General features: G+C 44.0%; 1 protein-coding gene across 1 annotated transcript in view; it reads left to right on the top strand.

The window, feature by feature from the left end:
- C5 (complement C5) overlaps positions 1-15,820 on the top strand; it is an 87,183-nt gene that overhangs the window by 58,403 nt on the left and 12,960 nt on the right. The window contains exons 27-33 of the mRNA XM_040482143.1: positions 1,676-1,771; positions 3,049-3,220; positions 5,694-5,899; positions 7,191-7,343; positions 9,753-9,815; positions 11,592-11,673; positions 12,199-12,256. Coding sequence (XP_040338077.1) covers positions 1,676-1,771; positions 3,049-3,220; positions 5,694-5,899; positions 7,191-7,343; positions 9,753-9,815; positions 11,592-11,673; positions 12,199-12,256 — 830 coding nt within the window. The remainder of the gene's footprint in view (positions 1-1,675; positions 1,772-3,048; positions 3,221-5,693; positions 5,900-7,190; positions 7,344-9,752; positions 9,816-11,591; positions 11,674-12,198; positions 12,257-15,820) is intronic.

Raw genomic sequence — 15,820 nt, 5'->3', positions numbered from 1 at the left:
TTATTTTATTTTATTTTATTTTATTTTATTTTATTTTATTTTATTTTTTGCCTGCCCTAACCCAATCCCTCCCTGGCTAACATGGGGCTCATAATGGTACTCTGCTGCACCAATAGCAGATTAGGACTCCCACAAGAAATGGAGGGCAACTGACACCATGCAGGTGCTATTTGAAGAGTAAAATACTACAACAATGTTTTACTTAAGATGCCCACCTATCCATCCATCCATCCATCCATCCATCCATCCATCCATCCTTATTTATTCAACAACCATTCACTGAGCACCTAATACAGGCAAGGGTCTATTTTGAGCACAATCTGGGAGGAGGTGTGGGAAGGATGGCCTGCCACAGAGAAGCTCACACACTGGTAAGGCAAGTAGGCTCTACATACTCACAACACTAATCTACATATAACTGTGTGTGTTCATTTATTCATACGAGAAACACTTACTGAATGGGAACTAAGGGCTGCATGGTAGAGACACAACAGTGAACTAAACTAATGTGGTCGCTGAGGCCATAAAGCTTATGGTCTAGCAGAGAAGTCAGACACAAGCAAGTTATTTCAAGTGTGCGATACATGTTAAGAAAAGGGAAATACAGTTTCACTGAAAGCAGGGGATCTAATCTGGTGCGGGGGAATTGAAGAAAATGACTTGGCCAGGACCCTGGGAAATACGTAGGAGAGAGGCAGGAAGAATGTTCCATCTGACGCAAACAGTGTGCCTGGCATTTTGAGGTGGAGAGGGAGGGAGGTTCACTCAAATAACTGGGGCTGAGAGAGCTAGGGGGGTGAGTGGCGTGAAATAACGCTGGAGAGGTAAATAGAGGGCACTTTAGAAGGTCTTATAAGCATCGCATTGGAATGTTACTGCCCTAAGAGGAAATAGCATGGGAGAACAGAGGCTGGATAGTGCTGCAGAGAGGAGATGGCATTTTCACAGGGTCTTTTTTTTTTTAAATAGTTTTTAAAATTTTCCTAATGTTTATTTATTTTTGAGACAGAGAGAGAGAAACAGAGTGTAAGCAGGGGAAGGGCAGAGAGGGAGACACAGAATCTGAAGCAGGCTCCAGGCTCTGAGCTGTCGGCACACAGCTAGACATGGGGCTCGAACTCACCAACCACGAAATCATGACCTGAGCCGAAGCCGATGCTTACTCGACTGACCCACCCAGGCGCCCCATTAACTTTTTTTCAATGTTTATTGTTTTGAGAGAGAGAGACACACACACACAGAGTGCGAGCAGGGCGGGGAGGGGGCAGAAAGAGAGAGACACAGAATCCAAAGCAGGCTCCAGGCTCTGAGCTGTCAGCCCAGAGCCCAATGCTGGGCTCAAACCCATGAATCGCAAGATCATGACCTGAGCTCAAGTCGGTCACTCAAGCAACCAAGCCACCCAGGTGTCCCTCACAGAGTTTTGAAGGAGGGGGAGAGTTTGTGGTGAAGAGGTATGAATTGGAGCTTCAGAGGGGGGAGATGAGGAGGAGAAAGTCACGTGAACATATGCAAGTAAGAAAGACCCAGATCTTGCTGAGAAATGGCAAGCAGTCCTGCAGGACTGATGATGAAGGGAGAGGGCGAGATTAGGCTCAAAACGGAGATCAGACCCAGGTCATTTTACTGTGAGGACGCCATTTCATTCTGTTTTTAAAACATTGCTTACTTGTAGGGTACCTTGCCTGTCGAAGCCCGGGAGAACACCTTATATCTGACAGCCTTTGCTGTGATTGGAATTAGAAAGGCTTTTGATATATGCTCCCTGGTGGTAAGTAAGAGTTTCCTTTCTCCAACACCCATCCTCTGTGTCCTAACCATTTAGTGGGAGGGGCCACCTTGAAAATAAATTTAGTTTCAGGATCAAAGGATTTCAGAATTATGATAGGTATTAGAGACCCTGGGTAAGGTGAATTCAGTTGTCCAGTGTCACAGGCCAGCACACTGTGGAGCTGACAGTAGAACCAGTAACTTTTGGCTGACATGGGAAAATGGCGGCGTCTCCTCTGCCTCCTGCCTGCGTCTCTGGTAATGTTCTGATGCAGATGTGACTGTTACCCTACACCCAAGGCATCTCGTATTGTGGAACCTCTGAGAACACACGATAGCCTGTCTGCTTCTTTGGGCTGTGCCATTTCATTTGCTTGGAAGTTGTGGGGAGAGAGGAGAGGATTCGCCTGCGTGGATCAATGTGAAGGACTCCAAGGGAGCAGGAGCTTCCCTGATCAGGGGAGAGACCATCTCACACTGAGGTCAAATGTGCCTGCTTACAAATCGGAAGCGAATGAGACGTGTCCTTCAAACCAGCATAGAGAACAGACATGGAAAATCCCAAAGGGGGTTATAGGGTCTCAGCCACAGAACAAAATAATGTTTGTAGTTTTTTCCAAGAGAATTGTTATTTATACTTAATGAGGCAAAACAGTCAACAAGGACAAGTTCCCAGGGGCCTAGAGGACAAGCTGACACCCACTGGTTCATAAGGGAGGGGCAGTGGAGCTGGGACGGGAGGAGCCAGGGGAGCTGACCACAACATCACTCCGGCTTCCTCCTCACGCACTTAAGTCGGGACCGAGTAATAGAGATGATGTTCCCAGGAATTCTTAGGATCAAAAAGCACTTTGGTAGCTTTTGGTTCTTTTCCTGCTATTTATGGCTTTCTTTAGTAAAACTCTGTTTGAAAATGTGAGTCTGTCCCAGCTCTGCCGAGGCGGAGTGGTGAAAGTCTAGGCCTGGCTTCTCCTTCCCAGGGGCTGCATCTGCTGCAGGAAGCAGAAACTAAAGGCGAAAACGTCTCCAGAGATGCCCTTTGCCAGGGGCAAAAGGCCTAACCCAGTTTGGACGAGCACGTTTTCCCTTCTGAGGTTAGGCTCTGCTCCTTCTCCCAGAGGGATTTGTTCCAGTGAGACACCATCCACTTCTATGAGGACAGTCTTCTTTCCACCCTTCGCCTTGCCTACCCCAGGATGGTGCCCTCCCGGGGGTGGTTCGCATCAGTTGACAGGTTGAGGCTTGACAAACTTAGGTACCCTCTGCTCTTGTTTCCAGAAAATCAACACGGCTATCACTAAAGCTGACACCTTTCTGCTTGAAAATACCCTCTCAGCCCAGAGCACCTTTACACTGGCCATTGCTGCTTACGCTCTTTCCCTAGGAGATAAAACCCACCCGCAGTTTCGTTCAATTGTCTCAGCCCTGAAGAAGAAAGCTTTGGTTAAAGGTATGACTTATTTCACACAATTTTTTCAGCAAGCGTTTAAGCATGTAGATTTTCAGCAAGCGTTTAAGCATGCTAATTCTGTGAAGGAGGTTAGGGCAGGCAAAGTTGAGTAAGGCACGGTGTCTGCCCTCGAGAAACCAACTGTCACAATACAACATATTAAGTGCTGTTATTCATTCACGCAGCTTATGTACTGAGTACCTCCTATGTACCAGATACTGTTCCAGGTTCTGAGGATAAAGCAACAGACCAAAATAAAACAAAACAAAGCAAAAAAAAAAAAAATCCAGGTCCTTGTGAAACTTACATTCTAGTTATGGAGAGACAGACAAACATGGTAAGTAAAATACTGCATACAGTGAATAGGTTGGATGATTGATAGGAAGCAAAATAAAGCAGGGAAAGGAGACAAGGAGAAGGGGTAGGTTGTAATTTTAGATACAGTGGTCAGGCTTGAGCCTCACTGAGAAGGTGGTACTTGAGTAGAGACCTGAAGGAGGTGAGGAAGCAAGCTGGTGGATATCTTGAGGAATGTTCCTGATGGAGAAGCCGCATGTGCAAATGCCTGAGGCAGGAGGGTGCCTGGAGCTCCATGAATGACAAGGAAGGTCATATACAGCCTTGGAGGTCATCACAGGGGCTCTGCAAGACCCCTGTATACAGTTGTGCAATGTAGACAGCCCCCACCCAAGCCAGTGAACTGAGGCTGAAATCCAGCCCGTGTATCCCCCTAGCCATGCATCCTAGTTTGGGTCTGCTTCTGCCCAGAGCAAAAGGTGCCTGTGTCTCATTCACATCAAGGTACTGGGTGGGTGGAGGGGAGGGGGGCAGTGGAAGCACTAAACCTTTAACTTCTGCTTTGAGTGAAAAGGGAAGGCATTGGAGGATTTTTTATCAGAGGTGTACTGATTACCAGTTTATTGCACTTTCCACTCTGGCTTATATTGTACTGAGTTGGCTATATATGTATTTCATTTTGAAACATAAAGATACCACTTCCTATAGGTCAAGAGTAAAGAAATGGAAAGAGGGTAGCAGTGATCATTGGCCAGTGTGCCCGTACCAGCATGGATATGGTTGGGTACTTCTGAGCCCTCTTCTGGCTGAGGTTTTCTGAAAGCTTAATAAATCTAACACGAGGTGTGTCACTATTTACAAGATTTTATTTCTGTCATCGTTTAAAAATGACTGAATCATAAAATATACCTCGAAACCACTTGTACAGTGCTTTTAAAATAACACAAAAGAAATGTCTTGGGTCTTGTAAGATAGGGATCATAAAATCATAGAATTGAAGAGCTAGAAGAGATCTTAATAATTCAAATAATGTTTGAGCTGCAAGTATCTTTAAAAACCAAATCTTTTATTCTGAATACAGCAAATCTGAGTCTCTGAGAGGGAGGGGAAGCATTACCAAAAGTCATGTAAATAATGTAATTATGAATTGTAAATAGATACATCAAAATTTTGACTAATCTTCAAAAATAATTTCCAAATATGCCTCACTGTTTTTTAAAATATAATTTGCGCAAAAAAAGGACTTAAAGTGACAGTTTAAATTACTACAGTAATAACAAATATAATTTAGAACCTAATTTATGAAAAGTGCTACATATATGAAATTATCTTTAGTGCTTTAAGCTCAAAGAGATTAAAAAAGAATGAACTAAGATTTTGGGTGTGATCTCAATTTCTAGGTTGTAGATTTTTTTTCTGTCAGGGAGAAAAGTTCTCCAATTTATCTCACCGTGTCAATAATAACAATAAAGCTTTCTATGTGTATGGTGCTCTCTGGTTGATAAAAGTTACATTTGGTATCTCATCTGAGTTTCACTGCAAGGAAATAAGTACTACGTACACTTTAAGGTATTAGAAAATGAGTCCCACAGAACAAAACAGAATTCTTCCAAAATGACATGGTCATTTCCTAGTAGAGCAGAGACTAGAACCTGGGTGTACCGGTTACCAGTTGGTTACACTTCTCCCTTTATAGTACTGCTTCTCCCCAGTACATGCGGACTTTGCATGATGACCTTTTTGAGTAAAGACAGAGAGCACTGTATTAAGAGATCTTATTATGTACTGGTCACCTTGAAGAAGTTCTTCTTACAAAAGAGTAAGAAACTTCTAGAAATCAGAAGGCCACTACCAGTAAAAACGTCTAGAAACCTGCTAGAAGTATATCAAATTCACATGTATTTTTTTAAATTTATTTATTTATTTTGAGAGAGGGAGAGAGAGCGAGAGAGCACAAGCATGAGTAGGAGAGGGGCAGAGAGAGAGGGAGAGAGAGAATCCCAAGCAGGCTCCACACTGTCAGCACAGAGCCCGACGTGGGGCTTCATCTCACAAACTGTGAGATCATGACCTGAGCTAAAATCAAGAGTCAGACACTTAACTAACTGAGCCACCCAGGCGTCCCTCAAATTCACATTTTTAATCACATTAATGAATGTGATTTGTTGATGTTCAGGCGATCCAGTCATTTATCGCTTTTGGAAAGATGATCTTCAACAGGAAAGCACATCCACACCTAACCCCAGTACAGCACACGTGGTAGAAACCACTGCCTACGCTTTACTCACCAGTCTGAGCTTGAAAGACATAAATTACGTTAACCCAATCATCAGATGGCTATCTGAAGAGCAGAGGTACGGAGGCGGCTTTTATTCAACCCAGGTAACATTTCTCTGTCTGGTTTTACTCTCCTGAAGACATTTGCCCTCCTCCTGCATGACATGTGCCACATTCATTCTGTCGCCCATGCTTTCGTCCTCCCGCCAAGATCTGAATAAATGACTAGAGTCAAAAGACCCTTAGAGATTATCTGCAGTGACACCCTTCTCCTACAGCGGAGGAAGTCAGCCCCAAGAGGTTCGTTCATGGAGTTAGTGGCACAGCCAAAATCAAAACTCCCATTTCCTGACTCTAAATCCAGTACTTCCTCTATGATTCTTAATGATCACGAAGGGCTAGTAAGGTTATCAGTGATTCTATCACATCCTATGTAATGAACAGAGGCCACCGTGTGGACCAAAGTACTGATATTCCCTCCCCCCCCAAAATGAGTAAAAAGTGAGAGAAATACTGACTGTTATGGTTTGCCTAGCTACCAGTGTAAACTCATTTATGTATGTATGTTTTGTAGTTATTATGTAGTTGTATAATATGCTCTGTTTTCAAAGATGAGCTCAAACGTTAGCATCTTCTCTGTTCCTTGAATGTTTGGATGATCGTAGAATGTGTTTCTATGTGTTTATAAAATTTAGAGCTAGAGGGGTCCTTTAAGGTTACTTTAGTGATTATCTAATCTGAGGAGGCAAATGAATTTCATCTTGGAGACAAGTGTAGGCTTAGCAGGGAAGAGTGTCCCATTGATTATCATGCCATGTCACAGGCAGACGGGGTAGCCACGTGTTTGACGCCTCTGATCTAGTCAGTCACATTTCCCAATCTTGCACATGAGGAAGATGAGACCTAGAAAAATAAAGTTCACCCATTCATTCCTTCAACAAATACTTGTTCAGTAGCTACTAAATGTAATGGATGCCAAGAAATATTACATTACAGTGGTAGAAGCAGAAAATGAAAACAGAATAATAGAGAGGGAGAACGTATTTATGGCCTCACTGTGGAGTTATCTAAGGTGAGACTTAAGGATAAAAAGGAGACAGTCATGCAAGGATTAGGAGGCATTCTGCAAAGAGTGACTGGCCTGAGGTCATGCACCCAGGACACCTGGAGAGCCTGGAACTGAGGCCACACTTCCTTCCTCTCCCTGACAACAGCAGCTTCCTTACTGGGGAGGGAGAGACCTCCACCTAGGAGCCCTTCACCAATTTCACTCAGTCAGCTGGAGTTTCCCCACTGGTCAGTGCATCCTCACTCTCTCATAAGAAAGCGGATTTGTAAATACAGGGAAGGTATAAATGAGCTAAACCTGTTTTTGTGCCTTGCTGATTGCTGACAGGATACGATTAATGCCATCGAGGGCCTGACGGAATATTCACTCCTGATAAAACAACTCCACTTGAACATGGACATCAATGTCTCTTACAAGCATAAAGGTGACCTCCACCGTTATAAGATGACAGAGACGAATTTCCTTGGGAGGCCAATAGAGGTAAATTAAGGACTTTTTATAAAATTTTATAACTGGGTGGGCCCTTTGAAGTCACGTGTTCCCCTCTTACTTTACAAATGTATCTATTTACTACTTAAAAATACATTGAGTACCTGCTATGTCCCGGGCACTGGGAATTCAAAAGCAAAGTGTATGAAGAAACTGGGTACTCGGGGAGACTGCTGTTTTAACAGACAGAAAAAAAATAAGAGCCTTGGTAGGGACATGGAAGGACAGAGCAGGGTCTCCTGACCCAAGGTGAGAGGTAGGAATTTGTCAAGTGCGTCCAGATGCGCAGGTTAAATCTGGGAGAATCAGGATGAGTTAGCAAGGTGAAGAAAAGGGGGAAAACATTCTAGTCAAAGAGAACAGTATGCACAAAGGTGCAGTGGTAGGAGTGAGAGGGAAGACACGTGTGGACATCCACCAGTGGTTCCACGTGGGCCTGTCATACATACAAAGTATGGCCAAACTGAGGGATTGGCCTTTGGGTCCCCTGACAGCTTACCCCATGTACCCCTGCTGGATTTTTTTTTTTTATGAAAACCTCAATGGCCTGTGAAAATTTCCCAAAGTAAAGGACACGTTGGAAGAACTAGTTTCTGTGTCAATAAGAGTAGCTGCTAGTAAACGGCTGCTAACATATATTTTTCTAATTACCACATTTCAGATTATTTTAGGTCATATTTAAATACACAGATGACTGGAAATAGTTTTTAACTGTCTACATGCTCTACAAATCCATGTTTGGGAGAAGTAAGTAGACATGAGAAATAAAATTGAACGCGAAAATTAAAAACAATTGGCCCACAGATAAAAAAAAAAAAGATAGGTATGGATATGGATATATAGACAGAGATATAGACATATTCCAACATTTGAAAGTCCAGAGACCTCAAATAAAAATCTGCCTCCAAACTCTTAAAAAACCGGATGATCAGGCAACAGGGTGTTGGCCACAGCAAGCACTCTTCAGTCGGTCCCAGTTTCTGGCAGTCACGTGACGTGTGTGTGTGTGTGTGTGTGTGTGTGTGTGTGTGCGCGCGCGCGCGCGCCCTTTGTGTGCCCTTGCTTGGTGCCTGGGCCTCTGCAGGCACGTGTGCTTATGGCCCCCAGGGTTGGTAATGTGTCTCCTTTCTCTGGGAGCGTGTAGACTTCACCAGAGGTTCACATTCCAAGCCGATGGTCTAAGATCTCATGAGGAGCTCTTGACCTGAGCGGCAAGGTAGGCCCACCGGAGATGTAACTGCAGTTAATTCTTCTCTACAGGGCTAATGCTGTAAGGGCCTCTTGCCATTTTTAAATAACTAAAACTCAGCCCATGACGCTGTCTTTGTATAAAACTCAGGCTATGAGTATCTAGTCTGGAATATCTCTATGCCAGCATTTCCTGAAATGCATTACCTAACAAAGGTTTGGTGGTCAAGTTAGTGTGGGACACTCTAGTTTAAATGAAGTTAATCAAGTTTGTTCATAGAGGATTCCTACCCTACCCTTCATATGTATATGAGTAATTGTGGTGACCCTGGGGAGAATGGGCAATGGAGGGACATGGGGATAGGGGCAGGGCAACAGTATTCATTTCCCAAACCTATCTGTCACTCAAGTTCACAGAACCCATTCCTCATGCAGCATCTTGATGCACTGGCTTTTCAGTAAATGCTATCTTCCATCAGGGAGAACAAGAGAATTGGCCTTGTTATCTACATTTACTAAAATCTAGAGGAAGGGCTGACAACTCTTCACGCACACCGAATCCCCTTTGCACTAGTGTGCTAAGTGAGGGAAGGGGCAGCCCGCAGCCTTGGAGCGAGCAAGAAACCAACTCTTTGGGCCTCTTGCTCAGAATGGCCTCTCCCACGCCTTCCACACATCAGGGGGCATTTGTACGATAGAGCTTCTCCGGAGGGGAGGCTTTCTTAACCCAGTCCTGACCTTCACTCTCCTCCTGGAAGGACAGAAGAAGAGTCTCAGCACCTAAGGATCTGGCAGGCCTAAGTGAGGTGCCGGATGGGGCAACGGGGTTTGAATAAAAGACCAGTGGAAGTGGAGGAGATGAGCCTCCTCCTGAGGCACTGAAAGGGATTTATTCCGTTGGCAAAAGGAGATGAAGATCCAGTTCTATCATAACCATATATAAATGAAAACATAACCCAAAGTGGCTTCTGCTGTGTTGGTTTTGCGGGCTTGCTCAGGAGAGCTCAAGACGTGGTATTCATACGGACAAGGGAAAAGGAATTTCCAGCACTTCTAGCGTCTGTGTGCACAGGATCTCCACTGTCTTACCCATTGAATCTCACAGAAGCCCAGAGAGAGGAAGCTGGCAGGTGTCAGGCTACTTTTCATTGTTCTGTCCTCCCTCCCTGTTGAAGAAGAAAACAAAGCACAGTTTCTCATCCACCTTTCCAGGTGCCCCTCGATGATGACCTCGTCGTCAGTACTGGGTATAGCAATGGTGTGGCTACAGTGCACGTAAGTATTTCACTGAGAGCCGATTTCAACCATATGTCTGCTTGTACTAAGTAACATGAAAGAAAGTTAGGGACTTTGCCACAAAGTTACAGAGATCTAGGCTTGGGCAACCAGGACTAAAGTAGGATTCATTTACTCATTCTTTTTAGCTGTCTCAGTAGCAATCCTCACAATTTCTTTTTGCAGATGGCTATGTTAATCCTTGTACGTATATAGTCTTTATATTTGTGGAAATTATATATATATGATTACACATATATATATAATTTTATGGTTCTGTAGTTGTATGTGCGTATGACGCATGTGTGTGATTATATACACATACATATCCCTGCTTTCTATGGTTAGTAACATAGTCACATCGCAATTCTCCAGCATCATTGCAGATTGATGAACATATGTAAGGACTTAAGTTTCTATTATTTTAACTGCAGACTGCATGCACATACACAAACAGCTTAGAGAAACGTGTGACTGACTGCCGAATGGCTAAGATGAACTACATATTCTAAGCATCAATTAACACTCTACTGATGATTTCAGTTACGCTCTTATCTTTGGCATGTCCATTCCGTCTAAGACTTTATGAGATTGCATGGTTGGGTTGGTGGGGGAGACAGACTGTGCATTTCTCTGTCACTTCTAGTTGCTCTCAGTATATCTACTTCTGGAAGCACCTCTGTCCTTCCCTGCACACCTGTAATTTGTCATTTACTACGGTGGCATGGGGGTTAGGAGAAAACCATACTTCCTGGCCTTGAAGTGTTTTGCATGAAATTAGAGTAAACAGGTTCCAGGACAAGAGGCTTAGGAACTTTTCTATAGTAAACTACACAGATTTGACCACATGGGATTTGGCAAGATTCTGCCTGGCTAGATGTCATCTTTTTTTTTTTTTTTTTTTTTTGCCTACTTGGGCTTCTCGGGTATGTTTCAAATTATAGAGTTCGCTGAAAGTCCAGCTGTTGGGAAATGAGTCTTTGCTGCACCCCATTTGTACTGGATTGTGGAATCAATACTTTGGGCATTTCACCTGCAGCAACAGTACAGCCATGATGCCTTCCCCACTGTCCTGTTTTTTGTTTTTTATTCTTGAGTTAGTTAACATACAGTGTAGTCTTGGCTTCAGGAGTAGAACCCAGTGATCCCACTTACATACGACACAAGTGTCCTCCTTAATGCCCATCACCCGTTTAGCCCATCCCCGTCAACCCTCAGTTTGTTCTCTGTATTTAAGAGTCTCTCTTATGGTTTGCCTCCCTCTCTGTTTTTATCTTATTTTTCCTTCCCTTTCCCCCACGGTCATGTGTTAAGTTTCTCAAATTCCACATATGAGTGAAGTCATGTGTTATATGTCTCTCTCTGACTTATTTCACTTAGCATAATATCCTCCAGTTCCATCCATGTTGTTGCAAATGGCAAGATTTCATTCTTTTTCATCACCAAGTAGTATTCCATTATATATATGTGTGTGTGTGTGTGTGTGTGTGTGTGTGTGTGTGTGTGTGTATACATACCACATCTTCTTTATCAGTTGATAGACATTTGGGCCCTTTCCGTACTTTGGCTATTGTTGATAGTGCTTCTATAAACATTGGGGTGCATATGCCCCTTTGAATCAGCACTCCTGTATCCTTTGGATGAATTCCTAGTAGTGCAATTGCTGGGGCATAGGGTAGTTCTCGTTTTAATTTTTGGAAGAACCTCTACACTGTTTTCCAGAGTGGCTGCCCTGCCCTGTTTTAAATAGACTATTGTTCACACGTCCCAACATAGGTAACAACTGTGGTTCAGAAAACCAGTACTTCTGAGGAAATCTGCAGCTTTCATTTGAAAATTGAAGCCCAAGACATAGAAGGTAAAACAGAACGATACACGCTGTAATTGTGTGCCTTTTTTTTTCTACCTGTGGCCTTCACATCCCTCTCCTGGTAGGTTGGTTCTCTCCTCCACTCCAAAAGCAAGCCCCCTTGCACCCTGAAGTACCCCTCTAACCTTGGCTCTGGGGTCAGGGTACATGCTCTCCTCTGCCCTGATAGCTTCCATTTGCGGCTCAAAGGCCTGTTCCTCCAGGAAACTTTCCGGCCACCAGTAAATCCAAGCATCGGCCCTGTCTCCCTCCAACCTTCTGCAAACACGTTACCTTCAATAACTCCTTCCTTAAATCATAACTTCTTTGAGAGCAGGGAACTGTTACAGCTATTGGTATTGTCAGCAGCCATGAATTGCCATTAAACTCACCAGCAGCGCCAGCTTCCAAATCAAAACTCATGTTTAAATGTGTTCAGGGACCTTTTCGTTAATTATTCTGTTGCGACAGGGCACAAAACAGCTAAGAATGGTTTACTCTCATTTTTTGTTTGCTTGTTTTTTGTATGCGCAGCTTCCAGCTACAGACGCTACAGCGACTCAGATTACAAACGCATAGTAGCATGTGCCAGGTAAGCCTGTTTCCACAGAGGGGAGCACAGACTCAGGGCCTCACTTGTGCCGTGGTATTATCTCTTTACATCTTTTGGAGTTTTAAGATGGCCGGAAGATGCAAAATTGTGCGCTTGTTAAAATGCAGAACATAATGGGTATTCTTAGCTACTTTGTAGAACAGCTTCATTTTTGCTCATAGTTTTCCCTCCCACATTTGGCCTTCTTCTAATTCAAACAGTATAATATCGATTTTTTCTGTCTTCCAGAAAGGTAGAGAGGAAATAGAAGGATGAGGAAAAGAAAAAGCAAAAGATTTTCTTATAAGTAGCTTCTACTCTCTTACTTAGATCCCATTCCCCCAGAAAATTCCCTAGCCATTATCAGCCAGTGGTTCTCAACTCAGGCTGCACATGGAAGTCAGCTGGAGAGCTTTTAGAACTATCCAAAACTTGGGGCGCCTGGGTGGCTTGGTTGGTTAAGCGTCCGACTTCGGCTCAGGTCATGATCTCACGGTCTGTGAGTTCGAGCCCCGCGTCGGGCTCTGGGCTGACGGCTCAGAGCCTGGAGCCTGCTTCAGATTCTGTGTCTCCCTCTCTCTCTGTCCCTCCCCTGTTCATGCTCTGTCTCTCTCTGTCTCAAAAATAAATAAACGTTAAAAAAAATTTAGAAAAAAAAAAAAAATAACTATCCAAAACTCTAGCCTCACCCCCAGAGGTTATCCTGATGGCAGCCAGCGTCGAGAGCCACCAGCCCTCCGCAGGCTAACTCCAGAGCCCCGAACTGGCCACTGTAACAGTTTCCTGTTGCTCCTTGGTAACAATTTACCAGAAATTTACTGGTTACAAAGCCCAGATTTATTCTCTTACAATTCTGGAGGTCAGAAGTCCTGCTTGAAATCAATGGGCTGCCTTCCTCCTAGAGGCTCTAGGGGAGAATCCACTTCCTTGCCTCTTCCAGATGCTGGAGGCCACCATCTCCCCTGCTTCTTTCCCTTATAAAGACCCTAGTGATTGCACTGGGCCCCCCCCCAGATAATCCAGAATAATCTCTTGATTGCAAGACCCTTAAATTAATCACATCTGCAAGTCCCTTTTGCTGCATAAGGTAACGTATTCACAGGTTCAGGGAATTAGGACATGGACATCTTCAGGGGCCATTATTCTGCTCACCACATCCACCATCCTAAAACACTTCTAAAAGTGTAGGCTTTTGAAAATATGTGTACGTATCTTAGTGCTCACATAGAGTGAATCAGTCAGTGGCAAAGCCATGTTAGAGCGCAGGCTTCTGCCTTCTTCCTTTCATTACCCCTCAGCACTTGCTGTTGGGCTCTGTTTCCTTATTCTTCATATTCTCAATAACTGATTTCTGTGGTTGGTACTCTGCTGATTTTACTGATCATCACATGTGATGTCAAAGCACTCAGTATGGATAACTCAGAAATTCCATCGAGTTGTGTCATAGATTTGAGATGAAAAGGATTTTAGGGATGATATTGTAATCCCTTATTTTAGAAATAAAGAGGGGCGCCTGGGTGGCTCTGTCCGTTAAGCCTCCGACTCTTGGTTTCGACTCAGGTCATGATCTCACAGTTTGTGAGTTTGAGCCCTGCATCAGGCTCTGCACTGACAGTGCTGGGCCTGCTTGGGATTCTCTCTCTCTCTCTCTCTCTCTCTCTCTCTGTCTCTCTCTCTCCCTCTCTCCCTCTCTCTCTGCCCCTCCCCTGCTCATGCTCTCTTTCTCTCCAAATAAATAAATTAACTTAAAAAAAGTTTAGAAATAAAGAGACAGAGACACAAAGAAGTGAGGTAACCCGCCAAGTTGTCACAGAGTTGGTGGCAAAGCCAGGGCCTCAAGCCGCAGACCCTGACACCCAGTCCAGGATCTGAGCCACCTCCTCCAATCAGTATAACCTGAGCCCACTGACCTCAAGGAACAGCACACTGCTTCCCACTGCCTCCTTCCCAGCCATTGCCAATGCTTGCCCAATCTCTCTCTCTTCAGGATTCCCTCACTGGCCAGTCTGCTCACGATATCTCCTTCCATCCCTGTCCAGTCTCTGCCCTCTGTTCCCTCTCAAACATCCTTCCTCATTCCCTCATGTCTTTCTGCTAAGAAGGTTCCCCTTTCCCTTCCTCCTAACTGCCATTTCTGCTCTTGGGTACCTCTCTTCTGGGGGAGTTGTCTTTATATTCACAATACTTGTCACAGGGAGAGGTGAGCAAACTTGTTCAGGGCAAAACTATGGGACCCTATAGTGGGCGCAAAGGAGGGCTCTCTGATAGTGGAGGAGGCCACCTGGGGGGGGGTAGCCTCTGCTGCAAAGTCCTCATGTGACCTGTAGCAAACCAGCTCACTTCTCTGGGCCTCTTCTGTAGGGCAAGGATACTGAACTATCTCATCCCCAAGTGTTTTCGAGTTCTTATGTTCCACAGCTGTGCAATACCTACAAAGGCTCTTATCAAAACCTCATTCATTAGAGGGGCACCTGTGTGGCTCAGTCCGTTAAGCTTCCGACTCTTGATTTCAGCTCAGGTCGTGATCTCACAGTTTGTGGGTTCAAGTCCCACATCAGGCTCTGCACTGATACCATGGAGCCTGCTTGGGACTCTCTCTCTCCCTCTCTCTCTCTGTCCCTCTCCCCTGCTCGTGCTTTCTCTGTCACTTTCAAAAATTTAAACTTAAAAAAAAAAAACAAACTCATTCATTTGAATTCATTGACAGGAGGCCTAATTCCAGATTGCTAATATACAAAAGAAGGCAAATGGAGATGTAATATTGAATTTTCTATTTTTTGACTTTTACAAATTCCGAACAGAATGTTCAAAAAAGCCAGGTGGAATATGCTTTGGCTCTGTAAAGCTGAAGTTAGTTTGGATCAAGTCCAAAAGTAACTGTGTAGTACTTATTTATGTGAAAAATTCTCTGCCATCCAATATTCTCTCTCCTGATTAAAAACAAAAAACAAAACAAAACAAAAACAAAAAAAAAAAAACACACCAGCATACAGTTTCTGTATTCAGGGGGTCTCTTTCCTGTATTTAGCTTCTTACAACCTCTCTGTTGTATCCATAAGAGAAGAAAAAAAGGATTTCTCTTCTCTCCTCTCTGAACAAAATGCCTTTGGGGGAGATTGCTGTCTTTGGCAGCAGGCAAGGGGCTTCTTGAAAGGAAGGTTTCTGTTCCATGGTTGAAACAGTCACCATGGCAACCAGTCATCAAGGCTCCAGCAACTTTTCATAGACATTCTCCATTCAGGAGGCCCTTTTCCATTCTGTTGACAGAGTATTTGCATCTGTGAGCAAGAGGTCTCTGCTTCTGGTGATACTCACCCGCCCAGTTACGGGGAGATGTCCAGATACCATTTTACAGTTCCACATTGTCTTACAGTCTGTTGTTAATTGTTAATTTGGTGAAGAATGGGGTTAAATTTCTGTAACCAGAGATTTTATAATATCTTTTACGGTAACTATTACATGCAAGACATCTAATGGGGTCTGCCCTGATTAGGTGCAATTGGGGGAAAGAGATCCCTTGCCACCTCTATCTCAAATAAAACCTCCCATTTAATTAAAACTCAT

This window comes from Herpailurus yagouaroundi, unplaced genomic scaffold (assembly GCF_014898765.1).
Source record: "Herpailurus yagouaroundi ecotype Mexico unplaced genomic scaffold, PumYag 160, whole genome shotgun sequence".
Classification (NCBI taxonomy): domain Eukaryota; kingdom Metazoa; phylum Chordata; class Mammalia; order Carnivora; family Felidae; genus Herpailurus; species Herpailurus yagouaroundi.
Note: the sequence above shows the minus strand (reverse complement) of the source record. Positions and strands in the feature narration are given on the sequence as shown.